Here is a 24,172-nt window from a genome sequence, read left to right as displayed (position 1 = left end):
AAATTGTACCATGTTTCGGTTCTGAAGCGCGTCTTGTTAACCTCAATTTGGGTAAATCGAATTAAAAAACGATTCCATTGTAGCTCCTTCATACAAAGACTGATTTACATGTTACTCGTTTGTTTACTCAATAAATTAACCAATCAGACGTGGTGCTCCTAGAGGCGACAGAGAAATGCAGGCAGTCTCTTGAGTCGTATAGATTGCTCATTGAGCGATCCTAGTGTACGCTACAAGGGTATAGGAAGTCAATTATTTGGGTTGCATTATCAACTGTTCCTTTTGTTTGGTCCATTTTAGGTCGTGGACAAATGCCTGTCTGATGGTGCAGATGAATACCTGCAGCTGCTGAGTCTGTGTTCAATAATCTCTGCCGCAAGCGCGCCTGAACAACTGAAAGACTAACACGACCAAGCAGAATCTTTGAATATTCACCCATGCAAGACCAAACAACTGCGAAATCCCATTCGGCTATGTAATGATACCTGACAGTGATGTTTGTCGCGATCGTCCAAACTGTAGAAAGAGGTATATATATATATATATATCTCACCGATTGATGTCTTTATACCTTTGAAATGAGCTACCATTGTAAATTTTCAAGCTTCACTTAATTTATACAATATTTTTGTATTCAGTGTTTGGAGGAGGCAGTTTATACAGTGACACCCTTCCTCTAGATTTGTTTTGATTTGTGACAAAAAATAAAGGTAAGCGAAATAGTTCATTCAAGGGTTAAATTGTCACCATCTAAAAACTATTAATTCTACAGACAATGCTTTAGCTACAGTATACTTTGTTTAAGAGTTGAAATGGGTTGAAAAAAAAAGTCAAAAGTCTGTATTACTATGTCAAAACATTAAACTTTTTCTAAATTTTGACAATGTCTGCATAATGTTTTCATCTAACCTAATTCTTTACTATTCTTCGTATTATAGTAAATAGCAGTAGCACCCAAACTGCAGCTTGCACTTCAGCTACTGTAATGTTAGTGCTCTATAGCCCTGTGCATAGAAATCACTACCTCTTCACCATCTGCATGGTGCTGAATCAGGTTTTTTTGTACCTGTTTTTGTTGTTGTTTTTTAATAGTTAAAACACATTTTCAGCTCCTGAATGTACATTTGGGGTGAATCTGTCATAATCTTCAAAATGAACATGTGCACAATGAAATGCATGCTAGAATCATATTCAGGATGCTAAAATACACTATATACATGTGAAAGCCAAGATAATTTTTTTATGACTTAAGGGTCCATGCTATGCCCTTCTACAGTTAAGTATCTGCATATATATGATTATATGTGACCGGCTCTGGCAAAAGAGTCAAAATTTAGATATATTTTCTAATTCTGTACCTCAAAAACTGACAAAGTTACAGCAATTTTAATGTTGGCAGGTTGAAATCCCTAGATATTATCCAAAAAGATATTACCTCACATATATCCAAAGTCCGGCCCGCGGGCCAAATACGGCCCATGGTCAAATTTTATCCAGCCCGCAGTTACTATCATAAAATTAATCATGTGTGGCCCTAGCCCTGTTGTCCAGCGTATGAATTACTTGTTAAATGCTATTTCACATTTACCCACAAAAGATTAGCAGCACTCTATCCAGCTCCATGACCCCGTGTGACCATCTTGTAAAACCTCGCCGATTCTGCACATTCACGTGCTTCTTTATCGTGCGTGGATGGGGTACTGACAGCTAACCCTTTGCAATGTAAATATGTGGGAAAAACGGCATCTTAAATAACATATTTTAATCAAGCCGATTGTCAACTGAGTAAAGTGTGTTTGTTTACCCGGCCTTGGGCTTGTTTTCATCACAGCCGCATATCACGCCCCCAAACACACTGTTGCTTTGTGATCGGTCAACAACACTAGTGGTGCGGCAAGGTGCAAATCGGCGAGCTAGGCGCCAATTCAAGGAGAGGTGGAAATTGGGACCCCCCCCCCCCCCTACCCCTGTATTAACTCTTTGACTGCCATAAACGTTATAAAACGTTTAGCATAAACCTAGGGAAGGGCGCCGAGGACGTTAAAAGACGTCCCCTATGTTTTTTTTTTTTTTTTTCAAAAACGGGTGCAGGAAAGCCTTGGGCAGCTGTGCTGAAAGTATCAGGCAGATATGATTAGTCAAAGACTCGTTTTGGCCCCTAGAGGGCAGCGATGACTCTCTTTGCACAAGGTTGGATGGGCCGCCCACCGTGGGCGTCAGTAGAAGACGTGAGGCGGAGCTAGAGTGTTGAGGAGACAATGGCTGATCCAAGCCACAATGGCTTGACCAAGCAACCGGTTACAAGCAGCTCAGCTTGAGCATTTTTTTCAAAGACGGAAAGCATCAATCAATACTAAAAAGCGCATTGATGTCAACGATGATGATGACTCCGAGCTCTACGCCAAAGTTGGAAGCTTTGGCGCGACTGTTACTATCACGTAGTAAGCCTCACCGGCTAAGCGCGGCTAGCGCGGCTAGCGCTGCTAAGGCCGGAAAACGCGCACAATAGCCGGCCGGGTACTTCTGCACAAGCGGACATTCGATCGGGCGATGGAGAGTTGGCATCGACCAATGCAGATTGATGATGATGATGATGATGACTCCGAGTTTGACGCCAAAGTTGGAAGCCTGGACGTGTTTACGATCACGTAGTAAGCCTCACCGGCTAAGCGCGGCTAGCGCTGCTAAGGCCGGAAAACGCGCACAATAGCCGGCCGGGTACTTCTGCACAAGCGGACATTCGATCGGACGATGGAGGGTAGTCGAAAAGCATCGACCAATGCACATTGATGATGATGATGATGGTCACTCCCGAGGTTGACGCCGGAGTTGGAAGCATTGACGCGGCCGTTATTCTCTCGTCATAAAGCCTCACCGGCTAGCGCTGCTAACGCCAGAAAACGCGGAGCTGCACAAGCGGACATTCGATCGGACAATGAAGAGTACCCCGAGTCCAATGCATATTCATCGGAGGAGCGGGTACAGTCTGATCACGGAGAAGACACTGTTTCTGGACTACGATGCCACCATGAATGGAGTGGATAAAATGGATCAGAACATCTCCTACCACCCGGTATAGCAACTGAAGGACACGGGGAAGCGAGACGTAACGAAACCGTAGCATGATCCTGATATTAGACTTGATGACACACTGCAGTATATACTTGCTATTCCCCGGAAAAAAACGGCCTGCAAGAAAGTGGCGCACGCGAAGAGGCAATCTGTTGTGCAAATGCTGTTGCGTCTCTTTGCACGCAGGAGAGTGTTACAAAAAGAAAAACTGTCGTTGAAACATCCACATATTTGTAAATAGCACCACAGTTGCACACATTTGTAAATAGTTTGCCAAATTGTTGTCAAATTGTTACACTGTTGAATGTAAATAAACGTATTTTGCTATCAAAAAACACTTTTTCATTCTTGGTGGTAGTGTTTTATAGAAGTAAAGCACTATTTAGGTGTTTGTGGCATCATTCATGGACAAAAAGAAGTGTAAAATTCACTAGAATGCATGAAATAATATCGTTTCACTAAAAGCTTGATTTCTCCATATTTTGGTCCAAAACAGGCGAAATTGGGTCAAACTAACCATTTTCTATTGTTGATTACTAAAGAACGGAATAAGGTAGAAACAAACTTTTTTTTTCTGATGAAAGATGAAAGTCCAATCTTTCCTTTGGTAGTACGTGTGTTTCCATAGTCCAAACAGAACATTTTCTGTGGACCTTGAAAGATCAGTCAAAATGCTTAAATCGGCTGGCACTGGCGGCATCCCTTTTCTGAAAACGTCTGGCAGTCAAAGAGTTAATTCATTCACTGCCTTTGACAAGTATAATTGTCAATTATATATTTTTTTCTCTACGGGGCTAGATGGGGGAGAATCAGATTTATGCTCCACCGTAAATGTCAAACTTGGAAACAACTTGATGCACAGCCACCTGGATGACATCATAGCACCATTTTATATGAAATAAACACAGTTTGAGTGTCCATGGGAGTAATGGCTGCATTTTGTGCAACCTACATTTTTCTACAATCGATTATAAAAGAACGGGACAAGACAGAAAGGAGAGTCTATTCTGTCATTTGGCAGATTCGGTATAATTATTGAACACAAGGGGTACTGAACATTTTCTAAAATGACGAGCAGTGAAATTAACCTGAAATTTTCAGGAACAGTTAAAACATCAGAGGAAAGTTGGTTCCAATCGCAGGTAAGGCCTTATTTGAACCCTTTAAAAGTTGTGGAAGTTTGACCTCTCAACAGATTAAATCAGCCTCAACTTTGAATACTGTATAACATTAAGTTTACAATTCTTCTTCTGAGGCATCATCAGCCAAAGTTGGGTTATTTCATATTTGCTCCTTGTGGTATTTTCTTGCTTAAATTAGGTCATATTACCGCAGTGGGAAATTTGATTTAATAATTTTGTCAATTAAAAGATTATTTGCCAAGTAAGTTTATTAATAGCATAATGGATGTTATATCTCAAATGCTTTTAGTCACATAAAGAACATGAAAATGTTTTGATGGTTCAACAGAATTTAGTCCCCTCTGCCCCTCAACGTAATACATAAGAAACACAATACTGTATTATTATTTTTTTGAGTTTGATTTTTTTAATCAGGCAAGGTTAGAAAAATAAGACTTTTTAACATCACAATCAAACACAAAAAAAAGAGTACAGTTAAGTACAGTCAATGTTACCGCCGTCTTTATCATAGTAGACGCTCATGACAACATCCCAATCATCTGCAGTTTGCTAGTCAAAATCTCCTTCCTCCTGCCAATACTGGGCATCAGTGTGGAACAAACACTAAGCCGGAGTCACCTTTTTCCCACTTCAACTCAATTTCTTCTTCAAATAGCCCTTTTTGCGTCACTTTTGGTTCGTCACATCATGCAGTACTTCATGACGCTACCACTCCTCGCAGCAGTCATCATCATCTGCATTTGACTGCACGTCCTCCTTTTCTATTTGTGGCTCATCATTCTCATTTGTCTTGCAGCGGTCATCCAGCTGCCTCGCCGCCAACATTCGAACGGCTAAAGTGCCCGGCCCCGATATCTCATGGCCAGCAGCTGTTAAAACAGTCTCTTCTGTGGCCGGTAGCATGCAAGTGTCATGGTACTGGAAAGGAACGTTGCCATAGCGACAATTGGAGCCAGTGGATGAGGCGGGGAGGCAGCCGGCAAGACTGGATGAGCCGTAGGAAGACTTTGACTGACGTGCCCACATTGCCATTCTGCATCAGAGCGGATGTATTGAGTTCAGATAAGGTTTTGAGGTTTGACAGGGGTAAGTGTTCTGTTTGGGACATACGGTGTCCCTGCTCAAACCTCGTCTTGTAAAGGAACTGATTGTCATCATTGTGTTGTGAAACCTTCACTCTTTTAATAACATCTTCTGGACAGCCAGTTGCCCTTGGAGTCGATCCAGTGGTTCCCTGCGTACGTCCTGATGAATCTGTTGCCGTGTTCCTTGTGAACGGATATGACACAACAGCAAGTTTTGGCTGCCTGCTTCGTCTTTTCATCGCAGTTGTCATTAGCCGCTGCGGGTGCTACCGGACGACTTATTGCCGTCCTCTTCAATGTCCCCGCACGTTTGAGGCTCCCGGTGCGCCTCTGGCCGGTGTCTGTAATGAAAACAAACAAATCCGCCGCTCTCTATGAACTGACTGAAATAATTCCAGATGTCCACTGAGTGGAAATAGGCGGGGATGTTGCTTATAACTAAAAAAGACGCGTTGGAAGTCTGCCATGTTTTCTTGTGTTAACATTTTTTTTTTTTTAAACACAATACTGTATGGACTCAATGCACAAAGAGCTGTGACGTATTTTCGGGAAAATCTCACAAGGCATCGCCTCTGTTTGCATAGATTATCGATGTTTCTGGCCTTTTGACTTTTCATGTGCCTGTGTGTTATTGCTATGCCGCCATTATATATATATATATATATATATAAAAAAAGAAAATATTTATGAGTCATTATTCTTGCATCGCTGACGGCACTGTCGGATATTCATAGCAACCACTTTTCAGCAGAGGCATAAAAAAAATGTCACCATGGGTTGGCCTATAAAAAAATTAAACAGTAGATACTAGCGGCATTACATCTGCTTCAAAATATTGACGAGGCAGAGATCGTCAGATCCTGTCGGCAAAGAGACTACAGGCCAGAGTTGTTGTTGTACGTTTATTGAACATATAAACACATTACAAAATATGTTGAAGTTAAAATACACATTTGAAGAAAGAAAATAACTAGAAAAATTCCCGCGGAAATTTTGAATGGGCCTGCTAACTCTTTTCAATGAGCTGAACAGTTTAAACTTTCAACCATTGAAATCGGTCAAGAAATGTGGAAGTTAACCATAATCAAGATCAAATAAAGTATCTTACTGTCCCTTTAAGAAATATGCACATTCACACACACACATTTGATTTTAACCAACATTTCAATGAGCTGAACAGTTTAAAATTTAAACCATTGAAATCGCTCAAGAAATGTAAAAGTTAACCATAATCAACAGTATGTTACTGCCCCTTTAAGAAACATGCACATTCACGCACACACATTTGATTTTAAGTAACATTTCAATGAGCTGAACAGTTTAAAATTTAAACCATTGAAATCGCTCAAGAAATGTAAAAGTTAACCATAATCAACAGTATGTTACTGCCCCTTTAAGAAACATGCACATTCACGCACACACATTTGATTTTAAGTAACATTTCAATGAGCTGAACAGTTTAAAATTTCAACCATTGAAATCGGTCAAGAAATGTGGAATCTACCATAATCAACAGTATCTTACTGCCCCTTTACAAAACATGCACATTCACGCACACACATTTGATTTTAAGTTGTGAGGAGACGTCACGCACCAACACTCCATTGATTTGTATAGGATTACGCTCACCTCAAACAAAAGCCTCTCGCGACTTAACGGTTGAAGATGCAGATTCCAGAAATGGCTCGTTAGAACGGCAAGGGTTTGGGGAACGCGAGCATGTTCTCAGTTTTTTAATCGGATGAAAAATGACCAAATGAGAGCAGGTTGAAAACTTATGATTGATCGAAAATGAAGAGGGAAAAACGGCGAAAATTACATTGAAAAGAGATCAAAATAGTGCGACTTCTCCTCGTTTAAAGTGAAAATAAAGGTACTAAATGACACCGTAGCCAAATAAAACTTAGTTCTTCAGAAAGCAGAGGCTTGTGGCTACAAAATGTGCGAATTTGATGTCTAGTGAGCAAAGATTGTGGCCATGGTGACGAGTTGAAGTGAAACTTTTGGAAATATATTTTTTGGTTCCCGTCACTCAGACCTTAATTAGTCACACTCTAAATAGGCGACTTTCACCCTTTGCTCACTGTCTTTGAACCCGCACAGGGGGGAGAGCTTTCATTCCTTAATTTTTTTTTTGACACTGAGCTAAAGATGACAAAAATTCCAACAAAATGAGCTAATTTTCATATCGGTCGGTTAATGTATGCGCGCGCAGCGTGTCTTTGAAAAAGGTGCTTGATTGGAGTTGATCTCTTTCGGATTCCCATTCATTCCTATGGGACTTTATTTGGGAGTTTTTTGGGAATAGCGTCGCCATGGTAACTGGGAATTCTTATAAAAATAATAGCGCAGCGAGTCAGATCGAGCCGCATCGTTTGATACCTCTTTTGTCCCGGTGCGATCTACGGTTCGGGCCCTATTTTTGCGGAAAAGTCGCTGGAAGATAATATAAAAATAATATTAAACACTTTTCTAGGGTGGATAGTAATATGTGCCTGCTTGCTCCGCAAGCAGCAGCTTCGCTGCTGCTTGCTCCGCTTAGCAGGCCCATAATAAGAAGAACTAGAAAAATTCCCGCGGAAATTTTGAATGGGCCTGCTAACTCTTTTCAATGAGCTGAACAGTTTAAACTTTCAACCATTGAAATCGGTCAAGAAATGTGCAAGTTAACCATAATCTACTAAAAGTGTTACTGCCCCTTTAAGAAACATGCACATTCACGCAGACACATTTGATTTTAAGTAACATTTCAATGCGCTGAACAGTTTAAAATTCAAACCATTGAAATCGGTCAAGAAATGTAAAAGTTAACCATAATCAAGATCAAATAAAGTATCTTACTGCCCCTTTAAGAAACATGCACATTCACGCACACACATTTGATTTTAAGTAACATTTCAATGAGCTGAACAGTTTAAAATTCAAACCATTGAAATCGGTCAAGAAATGTGGAATCTACCATAATTAACAGTATCTCACTGCCCCTTTACAAAACATGCACATTCACGCACACACATTTGATTTTAAGTTGTGAGGAGACGTCACGCACCAACACTCCATTGATTTGTATAGGATTACGCTCACCTCAAACAAAAGCCTCTCGCGACTTAACGGTTGAAGATGCAGATTCCAGAAATGGCTCGTTAGAACGGCAAGGGTTTGGGGAACGCGAGCATGTTCTCAGTTTTTTAATCGGATGAAAAATGACCAAATGAGAGCAGGTTGAAAACTTATGATTGATCGAAAATGAAGAGGGAAAAACGGCGAAAATTACATTGAAAAGAGATCAAAAATGTGCGACTTCTCCTCGCTTAAAGTGAAAATAAAGGTACTAAATGACACCTTAGCCAAATAAAACTTAGTTCTTCAGAAAGCAGAGGCTTGTGGCTACAAAATGTGCGAATTTGATGTCTAGTGAGCAAAGATTGTGGCCATGGTGACGAGTTGAAGTGAAACTTTTGGAAATATATTTTTTGGTTCCCAGCACTCAGACCTTAATTAGTCACACTCTAACTGATGCAAGAAAGGCGACTTTCACCCCTTTCCTCACTGTCTTTGAACCCGCACAGGGGGGAGAGCTTTCATTCCTTAATTTTTTTTTTGACACTGAGCTAAAGATGACAAAAATTCCAACAAAATAGCTGCTTGCTCCGCTTAGCAGGCCCATAACTAGAAAAATTCCCGCGGAAATTTTGAATGGGCCTGCTAACTCTTTTCAATGAGCTGAACAGTTTAAACTTTCAACCATTGAAATCGCTCAAGAAATGTGGAAGTTATAATCAACTAAAAGTATTACTGGCCCTTTAAGAAACATGCACATTCACGCACATACATTTGATTTTAACTAACATTTAAATGAGCTGAACAGTTTAAAATTTCAACCATTGAAATCGCTCAAGAAATGTAAAAGTTAACCATAATCAAGATCAAATAAAGTATCTTACTGTCCCTTTAAGAAATATGCACATTCACGCACACACATTAGATTTTAACTAACATTTCAATGAGCTGAACAGTTTAAAATTTAAACCGTTGAAATCGCTCTAGAAATGTGCAAGTTAACCATAATCAAGATCAAATAAAGTATCTTACTGTCCCTTTAAGAAATATGCACATTCACGCACACACATTTGATTTTAAGTAACATTTCAATGAGCTGAACAGTTTAAAATTCAAACCATTGAAATCGGTCAAGAAATGTGGAATCCCGCGGAAATTTTGAATGGGCCTGCTAACTCTTTTCAATGAGCTGAACAGTTTAAACTTTCAACCATTGAAATCGCTCAAGAAATGTGCAAGTTAACCATAATCAACAGTATGTTACTGCCCCTTTAAGAAACATGCACATTCACGCACACACATTTGATTTTAAGTAACATTTCAATGAGCTGAACAGTTTAAAATTTCAACCATTGAAATCGGTCAAGAAATGTGCAAGTTAACTAAAATCAACAGTATGTTACTGCCCCTTTAAGAAACATGCACATTCACGCACACACATTTGATTTTAAGTAACATTTCAATGAGCTGAACAGTTTAAAATTCAAACCATTGAAATCGGTCAAGAAATGTGGAATCTACCATAATTAACAGTATCTCACTGCCCCTTTACAAAACATGCACATTCACGCACACACATTTGATTTTAAGTTGTGAGGAGACGTCACGCACCAACACTCCATTGATTTGTATAGGATTACGCTCACCTCAAACAAAAGCCTCTCGCGACTTAACGGTTGAAGATGCAGATTCCAGAAATGGCTCGTTAGAACGGCAAGGGTTTGGGGAACGCGAGCATGTTCTCAGTTTTTTAATCGGATGAAAAATGACCAAATGAGAGCAGGTTGAAAACTTATGATTGATCGAAAATGAAGAGGGAAAAAACGGCTAAATTTACATGGAGGAGATAGGCGCCAAAGTCCGACTTCTCCTCGCTTAAAGTGAAAATAAAGGTACTAAATGACACCTTAGCCAAATAAAACTTAGTTTTTCAGAAAGCAGAGGCTTGTGGCTACAAAATGTGCGAATTTGATGTCTAGTGAGCAAAGATTGTGGCCATGGTGACGAGTTGAAGTGAAACTTTTGGAAATATATTTTTTGGTTCCCAGCACTCAGACCTTAATTAGTCACACTCTAACTGATGCAAGAAAGGCGACTTTCACCCCTTTCCTCACTGTCTTTGAACCCGCACAGGGGGGAGAGCTTTCATTCCTTAATTTTTTTTTTGACACTGAGCTAAAGATGACAAAAATTCCAACAAAATAGCTGCTTGCTCCGCTTAGCAGGCCCATAACTAGAAAAATTCCCGCGGAAATTTTGAATGGGCCTGCTAACTCTTTTCAATGAGCTGAACAGTTTAAACTTTCAACCATTGAAATCGCTCAAGAAATGTGGAAGTTATAATCAACTAAAAGTATTACTGGCCCTTTAAGAAACATGCACATTCACGCACATACATTTGATTTTAACTAACATTTAAATGAGCTGAACAGTTTAAAATTTCAACCATTGAAATCGCTCAAGAAATGTAAAAGTTAACCATAATCAAGATCAAATAAAGTATCTTACTGTCCCTTTAAGAAATATGCACATTCACGCACACACATTAGATTTTAACTAACATTTCAATGAGCTGAACAGTTTAAAATTTAAACCGTTGAAATCGCTCTAGAAATGTGCAAGTTAACCATAATCAAGATCAAATAAAGTATCTTACTGTCCCTTTAAGAAATATGCACATTCACGCACACACATTTGATTTTAAGTAACATTTCAATGAGCTGAACAGTTTAAAATTCAAACCATTGAAATCGGTCAAGAAATGTGGAATCCCGCGGAAATTTTGAATGGGCCTGCTAACTCTTTTCAATGAGCTGAACAGTTTAAACTTTCAACCATTGAAATCGCTCAAGAAATGTGCAAGTTAACCATAATCAACAGTATGTTACTGCCCCTTTAAGAAACATGCACATTCACGCACACACATTTGATTTTAAGTAACATTTCAATGAGCTGAACAGTTTAAAATTTCAACCATTGAAATCGGTCAAGAAATGTGCAAGTTAACTAAAATCAACAGTATGTTACTGCCCCTTTAAGAAACATGCACATTCACGCACACACATTTGATTTTAAGTAACATTTCAATGAGCTGAACAGTTTAAAATTCAAACCATTGAAATCGGTCAAGAAATGTGGAATCTACCATAATTAACAGTATCTCACTGCCCCTTTACAAAACATGCACATTCACGCACACACATTTGATTTTAAGTTGTGAGGAGACGTCACGCACCAACACTCCATTGATTTGTATAGGATTACGCTCACCTCAAACAAAAGCCTCTCGCGACTTAACGGTTGAAGATGCAGATTCCAGAAATGGCTCGTTAGAACGGCAAGGGTTTGGGGAACGCGAGCATGTTCTCAGTTTTTTAATCGGATGAAAAATGACCAAATGAGAGCAGGTTGAAAACTTATGATTGATCGAAAATGAAGAGGGAAAAAACGGCTAAATTTACATGGAGGAGATAGGCGCCAAAGTCCGACTTCTCCTCGCTTAAAGTGAAAATAAAGGTACTAAATGACACCTTAGCCAAATAAAACTTAGTTTTTCAGAAAGCAGAGGCTTGTGGCTACAAAATGTGCGAATTTGATGTCTAGTGAGCAAAGATTGTGGCCATGGTGACGAGTTGAAGTGAAACTTTTGGAAATATATTTTTTGGTTCCCGTCACTGAAAGCTTAATTGGGTATCAGAGTGGCGATTACACTCACTGTCTTTGAACCCGCACAGGGGGAAGAGCTTTCATTCCTTAATTTTTTTTTTGACACTGAGCTAAAGATGGGAAAAATTCCAACAAAATGAGCTAAAATTCATATCAATCGGTTAACGTATGCACGCGCAGCGTCTCTTTGAAAAAGGTGCTTGATGTGTGATTTTGTCTTTCCTTTTCCCATTCATTCCTATGGGACTTTTATTTGGGAGTTTTTTGGGAATAGCGTCGCCATGGTAACTGGGAATTCTTATAAAAATAATAGCGCAGCGAGTCAGAGCGAGCCGCATCGTTTGATACCTCATTTGTCCCGGTGCGATCTACGGTTCGGGCCGCATTTTAGCGGAAAAGTCGTGGAATAATAAAAAATAACTAGAAAAATTCCCGCGGAAATTTTGAATGGGCCTGCTAACTCTTGCAACTCTTTTCAATGAGCTGAACAGTTTAAAATTTCAACCGTTGAAATCGCTCAAGAAATGTGGAAGTTATAATCTACTAAAAGTATTACTGCCCCTTTAAGAAACATGCACATTCACGCACACACATTTGATTTTAACTAACATTTCAATGAGCTGAACAGTTTAAAATTTCAACCATTGAAATCGCTCAAGAAATGTAAAACTTAACCATAATCTACTAAAAGTATTACTGCCCCTTTAAGAAACATGCACATTCACGCACATACATTTGATTTTAACTAACATTTCAATGAGCTGAACAGTTTAAAAATTCAACCATTGAAATCGGTCAAGAAATGTGCAAGTTAACCATAATCAAGATCAAATAAAGTATCTTACTGTCCCTTTAACTCTTTGACTGCCAGACGTTTTCAGAAAAGGGATGCCGCCAGTGCCAGCCGATTTAAGCATTTTGACTGATTTTCAAGGTCCACAGAAAATGTTCTGTTTGGACTATGGAAACACACGTACTACCAAATGAAAGATTGGACTTTCATCTTTCATCAGAAAAAAAGAGTTTGTTTCTACCTTATTCCGTTCTTTAGTAATCAACAATAGAAAATGGTTAGTTGCATCCGATTTCGCTTGTTTTGAACTCAAATACGGAGAAATCAAGCTTTTAGTGAAACGATATTATTTCATGCATTCTAGTGAATTTGACACTTCTTTTTGTCCATGAATGATGCCACAAACACCTAAATAGTGCTTTACTTCTATAAAACACTACCACCAAGAATGAAAAAGTGTTTTTTGATAGCAAAATACGTTTATTTACATTCAACAGTGTAACAATTTGACAACAATTTGGCAAACTATTTACAAATGTGTGCAACTGTGGTGCTATTTACAAATATGTGGATGTTTCAACGACAGTTTTTCTTTGTGTAACACTCTCCTGCGTGCAAGAAGACGCAACAGCATTTGCATGATCCATTTTATCCAGTCCATTCATGGTGGCATCGTAGTCCAGAAACAGTGTCTTCTCCGTGATCAGACTGTACCCGCTCCTCCGATGAATATGCATTGGACTCGGGGTACTCTTCATTGTCCGATCGAATGTCCGCTTGTGCAGCTCCGCGTTTTCCGGCCTTAGCAGCGCTAGCCGCGCTAGCCGCGCGTAGCCGGTGAGGCTTACAACGTGATCATAAACACGTCCAGGCTTCCAACTTTGGCGTCAAACTCGCAGTCATCATCATCATCATCATCAATCTGCATTGGTCGATGCCAACTCTCCATCGCCCGATCGAATGTCCGCTTGTGCAGAAGTACCCGGCCGGCTATTGTGCGCGTTTTCCGGCCTTAGCAGCGCTAGCCGCGCTAGCCGCGCGTAGCCGGTGAGGCTTACAACGTGATCGTAAACACGTCCAGGCTTCCAACTTTGGCGTAGAGCTCGTTGTCATCATCATCGTTGACATCAATCTGCATTGGTCGATGCCAACTCTCCATCGCCCGATCGAATGTCCGCTTGTGCAGAAGTACCCGGCCGGCTATTGTGCGCGTTTTCCGGCCTTAGCAGCGCTAGCCGCGCGTAGCCGGTGAGGCTTACAACGTGATCGTAAACACGTCCAGGCTTCCAACTTTGGCGTAGAGCTCGTTGTCATCATCATCGTTGACATCAATGCGCTTTTTAGTATTGATTGATGCTTTCCGTCTTTGAAAAAAATGCTCAAGCTGAGCTGCTTGTAACCGGTTGCTTGGTCAAGCCATTGTGGCTTGGATCAGCCATTGTCTCCTCAACACTCTAGCTCCGCCTCACGTCTTCTACTGACGCCCACGGTGGGCGGCCCATCCAACCTTGTGCAAAGAGAGTCATCGCTGCCCTCTAGGGGCCAAAACGAGTCTTTGACTAATCAGATCAGCCTGATTCTTTCAGCACAGCTGCCCAAGGCTTTCCTGCACCCGTTTTTGAAAAAAAAAAAAAAAACATAGGGGACGTCTTTTAACGTCCTCGGCGCCCTTCCCTAGGTTTATGCTAAACGTTTTATAACGTTTATGGCAGTCAAAGAGTTAAGAAACATGCACATTCACGCACACACATTTGATTTTAAGTAACATTTCAATGAGCTGAACAGTTTAAACTTTCAACCATTGAAATGGGTCAAGAAATGTGGAAGTTAACCATAATCAACACTATGTTACTGCCCCTTTAAGAAACATGCACATTCACGCACACACATTTGATTTTAAGTAACATTTCAATGAGCTGAACAGTTTAAAATTCAAACCATTGAAATCGGTCAAGAAATGTGGAATCTACCATAATTAACAGTATCTCACTGCCCCTTTACAAAACATGCACATTCACGCACACACATTTGATTTTAAGTTGTGAGGAGACGTCACGCACCAACACTCCATTGATTTGTATAGGATTACGCTCACCTCAAACAAAAGCCTCTCGCGACTTAACGGTTGAAGATGCAGATTCCAGAAATGGCTCGTTAGAACGGCAAGGGTTTGGGGAACGCGAGCATGTTCTCAGTTTTTTAATCGGATGAAAAATGACCAAATGAGAGCAGGTTGAAAACTTATGATTGATCGAAAATGAAGAGGGAAAAAGGGCGAAAATTACATTGAAAAGAGATCAAAAATGTGCGACTTCTCCTCGCTTAAAGTGAAAATAAAGGTACTAAATGACACCTTAGCCAAATAAAACTTAGTTCTTCAGAAAGCAGAGGCTTGTGGCTACAAAATGTGCGAATTTGATGTCTAGTGAGCAAAGATTGTGGCCATGGTGACGAGTTGAAGTGAAACTTTTGGAAATAGATTTTTTGGTTCCCGTCACTGAAGCCTTAATTGGGTATCAGAGTGGCGATTACACTCACTGTCTTTGAACCCGCACAGGGGGAAGAGCTTTCATTCCTTAATTTTTTTTTTGACACTGAGTTAAAGATGACAAAAATTCCAACAAAATGAGCTAATTTTCATATCAATCGGTTAACGTATGCGCGCGCAGCGTCTCTTTGAAAAAGGTGCTTGATGTGTGATTTTGTCTTTCCTTTTCCCATTCATTCCTATGGGACTTTATTTGGGAGTTTTTTGGGAATAGCGTCGCCATGGTAACTGGGAATTCTTATAAAAATAATAGCGCACCGAGTCAGATCGAGCCGCATCGTTTGATACCTCATTTGTCCCGGTGCGATCTACGGTACGGGCCGCATTTTAGCAGAAAAAAACGCGGAAGATTAAAAAATAAGAAAAATAACTAGAAAAATTCCCGCGGAAATTTTGAATGGGCCTGCTAACTCTTTTCAATGAGCTGAACAGTTTAAACTTTCAACCATTGAAATCGCTCAAGAAATGTGGAAGTTATAATCAACTAAAAGTATTACTGGCCCTTTAAGAAACATGCACATTGACGCACATACATTTGATTTTAACTAACATTTCAATGAGCTGAACAGTTTAAAATTTCAACCATTGAAATCGCTCAAGAAATGTAAAAGTTAACCATAATCAAGATCAAATAAAGTATCTTACTGTCCCTTTAAGAAATATGCACATTCACGCACACACATTAGATTTTAACTAACATTTCAATGAGCTGAACAGTTTAAAATTTAAACCGTTGAAATCGCTCAAGAAATGTGCAAGTTAACCATAATCAAGATCAAATAAAGTATCTTACTGCCCCTTTAAGAAACATGCACATTCACGCACACACATTTGATTTTAAGTAACATTTCAATGAGCTGAACAGTTTAAAATTCAAACCATTGAAATCGGTCAAGAAATGTGGAAGTTAACCATAATCAAGATCAAATAAAGTATCTCACTGCCCCTTTACAAAACATGCACATTCACGCACACACATTTGATTTTAAGTTGTGAGGAGACGTCACGCACCAACACTCCATTGATTTGTATAGGATTACGCTCACCTCAAACAAAAGCCTCTCGCGACTTAACGGTTGAAGATGCAGATTCCAGAAATGGCTCGTTAGAACGGCAAGGGTTTGGGGAACGCGAGCATGTTCTCAGTTTTTTAATCGGATGAAAAATGACCAAATGAGAGCAGGTTAAAAACTTATGATTGATCGAAAATGAAGAGGGAAAAACGGCGAAAATTACATTGAAAAGAGATCAAAATAGTGCGACTTCTCCTCGTTTAAAGTGAAAATAAAGGTACTAAATGACACCGTAGCCAAATAAAACTTAGTTCTTCAGAAAGCAGAGGCTTGTGGCTACAAAATGTGCGAATTTGATGTCTAGTGAGCAAAGATTGTGGCCATGGTGACGAGTTGAAGTGAAACTTTTGGAAATAGATTTTTTGGTTCCCGTCACTGAAGCCTTAATTGGGTATCAGAGTGGCGATTACACTCACTGTCTTTGAACCCGCACAGGGGGAAGAGCTTTCATTCCTTAATTTTTTTTTTGACACTGAGTTAAAGATGACAAAAATTCCAACAAAATGAGCTAATTTTCATATCAATCGGTTAACGTATGCGCGCGCAGCGTCTCTTTGAAAAAGGTGCTTGATGTGTGATTTTGTCTTTCCTTTTCCCATTCATTCCTATGGGACTTTTATTTGGGAGTTTTTTGGGAATAGCGTCGCCATGGTAACTGGGAATTCTTATAAAAATAATAGCGCACCGAGTCAGATCGAGCCGCATCGTTTGATACCTCATTTGTCCCGGTGCGATCTACGGTACGGGCCGCATTTTAGCAGAAAAAACGCGGAAGATTAAAAAATAAGAACTAGAAAAATTCCCGCGGAAATTTTGAATGGGCCTGCTAACTCTTTTCAATGAGCTGAACAGTTTAAACTTTCAACCATTGAAATCGGTCAAGAAATGTGGAAGTTAACCAAAATCAACAGTATGTTACTGCCCCTTTAAGAAACATGCACATTCACGCACACACATTTGATTTTAAGTAACATTTCAATGAGCTGAACAGTTTAAAATTCAAACCATTGAAATCGGTCAAGAAATGTGGAATCTACCATAATTAACAGTATCTCACTGCCCCTTTATAAAACATGCACATTCACGCACACACATTTGATTTTAAGTAACATTTCAATGAGCTGAACAGTTTAAAATTCAAACCATTGAAATCGGTCAAGAAATGTGGAATCTACCATAATTAACAGTATCTCACTGCCCCTTTATAAAACATGCACATTCACGCACACACATTTGATTTTAAGTAACATTTCAATGAGCTGAACAGTTTAAAATTCAAACCATTGAAATCGGTCAAGAAATGTGGAATCTACCATAATTAACAGTATCTCACTGCCCCTTTATAAAACATGCACATTCACGCACACACATTTGATTTTAAGTTGTGAGGAGACGTCACGCACCAACACTCCATTGATTTGTATAGGATTACGCTCACCTCAAACAAAAGCCTCTCGCGACTTAACGGTTGAAGATGCAGATTCCAGAAATGGCTCGTTAGAACGGCAAGGGTTTGGGGAACGCGAGCATGTTCTCAGTTTTTTAATCGGATGAAAAATGACCAAATGAGAGCAGGTTGAAAACTTATGATTGATCGAAAATGAAGAGGCAAAAACGGCGAAATTAACATGGAGGAGATAGGCGTCAAAGTCCGACTTCTCCTCGCTTAAAGTGAAAATAAAGGTACTAAATGACACCGTAGCCAAATAAAACTTAGTTCTTCAGAAAGCAGAGGCTTGTGGCTACAAAATGTGCGAATTTGATGTCTAGTGAGCAAAGATTGTGGCCATGGTGACGAGTTGAAGTGAAACTTTTGGAAATAGATTTTTTGGTTCCCGTCACTGAAGCCTTAATTAGTCACACTCTAAATAGGCGACTTTTCCCCTTTGCTCACTGTCTTTGAACCCTCACAGGGGGGAGAGCTTTCATTCCTTAAAATTTTTTTTGACACTGAGCTAAAGATGACAAAAATTCCAACAAAATGAGCTAATTTTCATATCGGTCGGTTAATGTATGCGCGCGCAGCGTGTCTTTGAAAAAGGTGCTTGATTGGAGTTGATCTCTTTCGGATTCCCATTCATTCCTATGGGACTTTATTTGGGAGTTTTTTGGGAATAGCGTCGCCATGGTAACTGGGAATTCTTAGAAAAATAATAGCGCAGCGAGTCAGAGCGAGCCGCATCGTTTGATACCTCATTTGTCCCGGTGCGATGTACGGTTCGGGCCGCATTTTTGCGGAAAAGTCGGTGGAAGATAATATATGGAAGAAAAATAATAAACCCTTTTCTAGGGTGGATAGTAATATGTGCCTGCTTGCTCCGCAAGCAGCAGCTTCGCTGCTGCTTGCTCCGCTTAGCAGGCCCATAATAAACCCTTTTTCTAGGATAGTAATATGTGCCTGCTTGCTCCGCAAGCAGCAGCTTCGCTGCTGCTTGCTCCGCTTAGCAGGCCCATAACTAGAAAAATTCCCGCGGAAATTTTGAATGGGCCTGCTAACTCTTTTCAATGAGCTGAACAGTTTAAAATTTCAACCATTGAAATCGGTCAAGAAATGTGCAAGTTAACCAAAATCAACAGTATGTTACTGCCCCTTTAAGAAACATGCACATTCACGCACACACATTTGATTTTAACTAACATTTCAATGAGCTGAACAGTTTAAAATTTCAACCATTGAAATCGCTCAAGAAATGTGCAAGTTAACCATAATCAAGATCAAATAAAGTATCTTACTGTCCCTTTAAGAAATATGCACATTCACGCACACACATTTGATTTTAACCAACATTTCAATGAGCTGAACAGTTTAAAATTCAAACCATTGAAATCGCTCAAGAAATGTAAAAGTTAACCATAATCAACAATATGTTACTGCCCCTTTAAGAAACATGCACATTCACGCACACACATTTGATTTTAAGTAACATTTCAATGAGCTGAACAGTTTAAAATTCAAACCATTGAAATCGGTCAAGAAATGTGGAATCTACCATAATTAACAGTATCTCACTGCCCCTTTACAAAACATGCACATTCACGCACACACATTTGATTTGAAGTTGTGAGGAGACGTCACGCACCAACACTCCATTGATTTGTATAGGATTACGCTCACCTCAAACAAAAGCCTCTCGCGACTTAACGGTTGAAGATGCAGATTCCAGAAATGGCTCGTTAGAACGGCAAGGGTTTGGGGAACGCGAGCATGTTCTCAGTTTTTTAATCGGATGAAAAATGACCAAATGAGAGCAGGTTGAAAACTTATGATTGATCGAAAATGAAGAGGGAAAAAACGGCGAAATTAACATGGAGGAGATAGGCGTCAAAGTCCGACTTCTCCTCGCTTAAAGTGAAAATAAAGGTACTAAATGACACCGTAGCCAAATAAAACTTAGTTCTTCAGAAAGCAGAGGCTTGTGGCTACAAAATGTGCGAATTTGAGGTCTAGTGAGCAAAGATTGTGGCCATGGTGACGAGTTGAAGTGAAACTTTTGGAAATAGATTTTTTGGTTCCCGTCACTGAAGCCTTAATTAGTCACACTCTAAATAGGCGACTTTTCCACTTTGCTCACTGTCTTTGAACCCTCACAGGGGGGAGAGCTTTCATTCCTTAAAATTTTTTTTGACACTGAGCTAAAGATGACAAAAATTCCAACAAAATGAGCTAATTTTCATATCGGTCGGTTAACGTATGCGCGCGCAGCGTGTCTTTGAAAAAGGTGCTTGATTGGAGTTGATCTCTTTCGGATTCCCATTCATTCCTATGGGACTTTATTTGGGAGTTTTTTGGGAATAGCGTCGCCATGGTAACTGGGAATTCTTAGAAAAATAATGCCGCACCGAGTCAGATCGAGCCGCATCGTTTGATACCTCATTCGTGCCGGTGCGATCTACGGTACGGGCCGCATTTTTGCGGAAAAATCGTGGAATAAAATATAAAAAAAATAATAAAAACTAGAAAAATTCCCGATAAACCCTTTTCTAGGGTGGATAGTAATATGTGCCTGCTTGCTCCGCAAGCAGCAGCTTCGCTGCTGCTTGCTCCGCTTAGCAGGCCCATAACTAGAAAAATTCCCGCGGAAATTTTGAATGGGCCTGCTAACTCTTGCAACTATTTTCAATGAGCAGTTTAAAATTTCAACCGTTGAAATCGCTCAAGAAATGTGGAAGTTAACCATAATCAAGATCAAATAAAGTATCTTACTGTCCCTTTAAGAAATATGCACATTCACACACACACATTTGATTTTAACCAACATTTCAATGAGCTGAACAGTTTAAAATTTAAACCATTGAAATCGCTCAAGAAATGTAAAAGTTAACCAAAATCAACAGTATGTTACTGCCCCTTTAAGAAACATGCACATTCACTCACACACATTTGATTTTAACTAACATTTCAATGAGCTGAACAGTTTAAAATTCAAACCATTGAAATCGGTCAAGAAATGTGGAATCTACCATAATTAACAGTATCTCACTGCCCCTTTACAAAACATGCACATTCACGCACACACATTTGATTTTAAGTTGTGAGGAGACGTCACGCACCAACACTCCATTGATTTGTATAGGATTACGCTCACCTCAAACAAAAGCCTCTCGCGACTTAACGGTTGAAGATGCAGATTCCAGAAATGGCTCGTTAGAACGGCAAGGGTTTGGGGAACGCGAGCATGTTCTCAGTTTTTTAATCGGATGAAAAATGACCAAATGAGAGCAGGTTGAAAACTTATGATTGATCGAAAATGAAGAGGGAAAAAACGGCGAAATTTACATGGAGGAGATAGGCGCCAAAGTCCGACTTCTCCTCGCTTAAAGTGAAAATAAAGGTACTAAATGACACCTTAGCCAAATAAAACTTAGTTTTTCAGAAAGCAGAGGCTTGTGGCTACAAAATGTGCGAATTTGATGTCTAGTGAGCAAAGATTGTGGCCATGGTGACGAGTTGAAGTGAAACTTTTGGAAATAAGATTTTTTGGTTCCCGTCACTGAAGCCTTAATTGCATATCAGAGTGGCGATTACACTCACTGTCTTTGAACCCGCACAGGGGGAAGAGCTTTCATTCCTTAATATTTTTTTTGACACTGAGCTAAAGATGGGAAAAATTCCAACAAAATGAGCTAAAATTCATATCAATCGGTTAACGTATGCGCGCGCAGCGTGTCTTTGAAAAAGGTGCTTGAATTGGAGTTGATGTCTTTCCTTTTCACATTCATTCCTATGGGACTTTTATTTGGGAGTTTTTTGGGAATAGCATCGCCATGGTAACTGGGAATTCTTATAAAAATAATGCCGCAGCGAGTCAGATCGAGCCGCATCGTTTGATACCTCATTTGTCCCGGTGCGATGTACGGTACGGGCCGCATTCTTGCGGAAAAACCCGTGGAAGATAATATAATAAGTTGAAAAATAATAAACCCCTTTTCTAGGATAGTAATATGTGCCTGCTTGCTCCGCAAGCAGCAGCTTCGCTGCTGCTTGCTCCGCTTAGCAGGCCCATAATAATATACACTTTTCTAGGGTGGATAGTAATATGTGCCTGCTTGCTCCGCAAGCAGCAGCTTCGCTGCTGCTTGCTCCGCTTAGCAGGCCCATAACTAGAAAAATTCCCGCGGAAATTTTGAATGGGCCTGCTAACTCTTTTCAATGAGCTGAACAGTTTAAACTTTCAACCATTGAAATCGGTCAAGAAATGTGCAAGTTAACCAAAATCAACAGTATGTTACTGCCCCTTTAAGAAACATGCACATTCACGCACATACATTTGATTTTAACTAACATTTCAATGAGCTGAACAGTTTAAAAATTCAACCATTGAAATCGCTCAAGAAATGTGCAAGTTAACCATAATCAAGATCAAATAAAGTATCTTACTGTCCCTTTAAGAAATATGCACATTCACGCACACACATTTGATTTTAACCAACATTTCAATGAGCTGAACAGTTTAAAATTTAAACCATTGAAATCGCTCAAGAAATGTAAAAGTTAACCATAATCAACAATATGTTACTGCCCCTTTAAGAAACATGCACATTCACGCACACACATTTGATTTTAAGTAACATTTCAATGAGCTGAACAGTTTAAAATTCAAACCATTGAAATCGGTCAAGAAATGTGGAATCTACCATAATTAACAGTATCTCACTGCCCCTTTACAAAACATGCACATTCACGCACACACATTTGATTTTAAGTTGTGAGGAGACGTCACGCACCAACACTCCATTGATTTGTATAGGATTACGCTCACCTCAAACAAAAGCCTCTCGCGACTTAACGGTTGAAGATGCAGATTCCAGAAATGGCTCGTTAGAACGGCAAGGGTTTGGGGAACGCGAGCATGTTCTCAGTTTTTTAATCGGATGAAAAATGACCAAATGAGAGCAGGTTGAAAACTTATGATTGATCGAAAATGAAGAGGGAAAAACGGCGAAAATTACATTGAAAAGAGATCAAAATAGTGCGACTTCTCCTCGCTTAAAGTGAAAATAAAGGTACTAAATGACACCTTAGCCAAATAAAACTTAGTTTGTCAGAAAGCAGAGGCTTGTGGCTACAAAATGTGCGAATTTGATGTCTAGTGAGCAAAGATTGTGGCCATGGTGACGAGTTGAAGTGAAACTTTTGGAAATATATTTTTTGGTTCCCACCACTCAGACCTTAATTAGTCACGCTCTAACTGATGCAAGAAAGGCGACTTTCACCCCTTTGCTCACTGTCTTTGAACCCGCACAGGGGGGAGAGCTTTCATTCCTTAATTTTTTTTTTGACACTGAGCTAAAGATGACAAAAATTCCAACAAAATGAGCTAATTTTCATATCGGTCGGTTAATGTATGCGCGCGCAGCGTGTCTTTGAAAAAGGTGCTTGATTGGAGTTGATCTCTTTCGGATTCCCATTCATTCCTATGGGACTTTATTTGGGAGTTTTTTGGGAATAGCGTCGCCATGGTAACTGGGAATTCTTAGAAAAATAATGCCGCACCGAGTCAGATCGAGCCGCATCGTTTGATACCTCTTTTGTCCCGGTGCGATCTACGGTTCGGGCCCTATTTTTGCGGAAAAGTCGCTGGAAGATGATATAAAAACTAGAAAAATTCCCGCGGAAATTTTGAATGGGCCTGCTAACTCTTTTCAATGAGCTGAACAGTTTAAACTTTCAACCATTGAAATCGCTCAAGAAATGTGGAAGTTAACCATAATCTACTAAAAGTATTACTGCCCCTTTAAGAAACATGCACATTCACGCACACACATTTGATTTTAACCAACATTTCAATGAGCTAAACAGTTTAAAATTTCAACCATTGAAATCGCTCAAGAAATGTAAAAGTTAACCATAATCAACAGTATGTTACTGCCCCTTTAAGAAACATGCACATTCACGCACACACATTTGATTTTAAGTAACATTTCAATGAGCTGAACAGTTTAAACTTTCAACCATTGAAATCGGTCAACAAATGTGGAAGTTAACCAAAATCAACAGTATGTTACTGCCCCTTTAAGAAACATGCACATTCACGCACACACATTTGATTTTAAGTAACATTTCAATGAGCTGAACAGTTTAAAATTCAAACCATTGAAATCGGTCAAGAAATGTGGAATCTACCATAATTAACAGTATCTCACTGCCCCTTTACAAAACATGCACATTCACGCACACACATTTGATTTTAAGTTGTGAGGAGACGTCACGCACCAACACTCCATTGATTTGT

The 24,172-nt window shown here is 39.7% G+C and overlaps 1 protein-coding gene and 1 pseudogene across 1 annotated transcript in view; one reads left to right on the top strand and one right to left on the bottom strand.

The window, feature by feature from the left end:
- rfc4 (replication factor C (activator 1) 4) overlaps window positions 1-884 on the top strand; it is a 34,755-nt gene extending 33,871 nt beyond the window's left edge. The window contains 2 exon segments of the mRNA XM_086088947.1: window positions 301-369; window positions 371-884. Of these exon segments, the coding sequence (XP_085945073.1) occupies window positions 301-369; window positions 371-397 (96 nt within the window). The 3' untranslated portion in view covers window positions 398-884.
- A 3,804-nt stretch (window positions 885-4,688) lies between these two features.
- Window positions 4,689-24,172, bottom strand: part of LOC147165146 (G patch domain-containing protein 3-like) — a 29,660-nt pseudogene continuing 10,176 nt past the window's right edge.

The sequence above is a fragment of the Leptonotus elevatus genome, chromosome 11, assembly GCF_054856555.1.
Source record: "Leptonotus elevatus isolate MCC_2025b chromosome 11, RoL_Lele_1.0, whole genome shotgun sequence".
Taxonomy (NCBI): Eukaryota; Metazoa; Chordata; class Actinopteri; order Syngnathiformes; family Syngnathidae; genus Leptonotus; species Leptonotus elevatus.
This window is presented reverse-complemented; position numbering and strand designations above follow the sequence as displayed.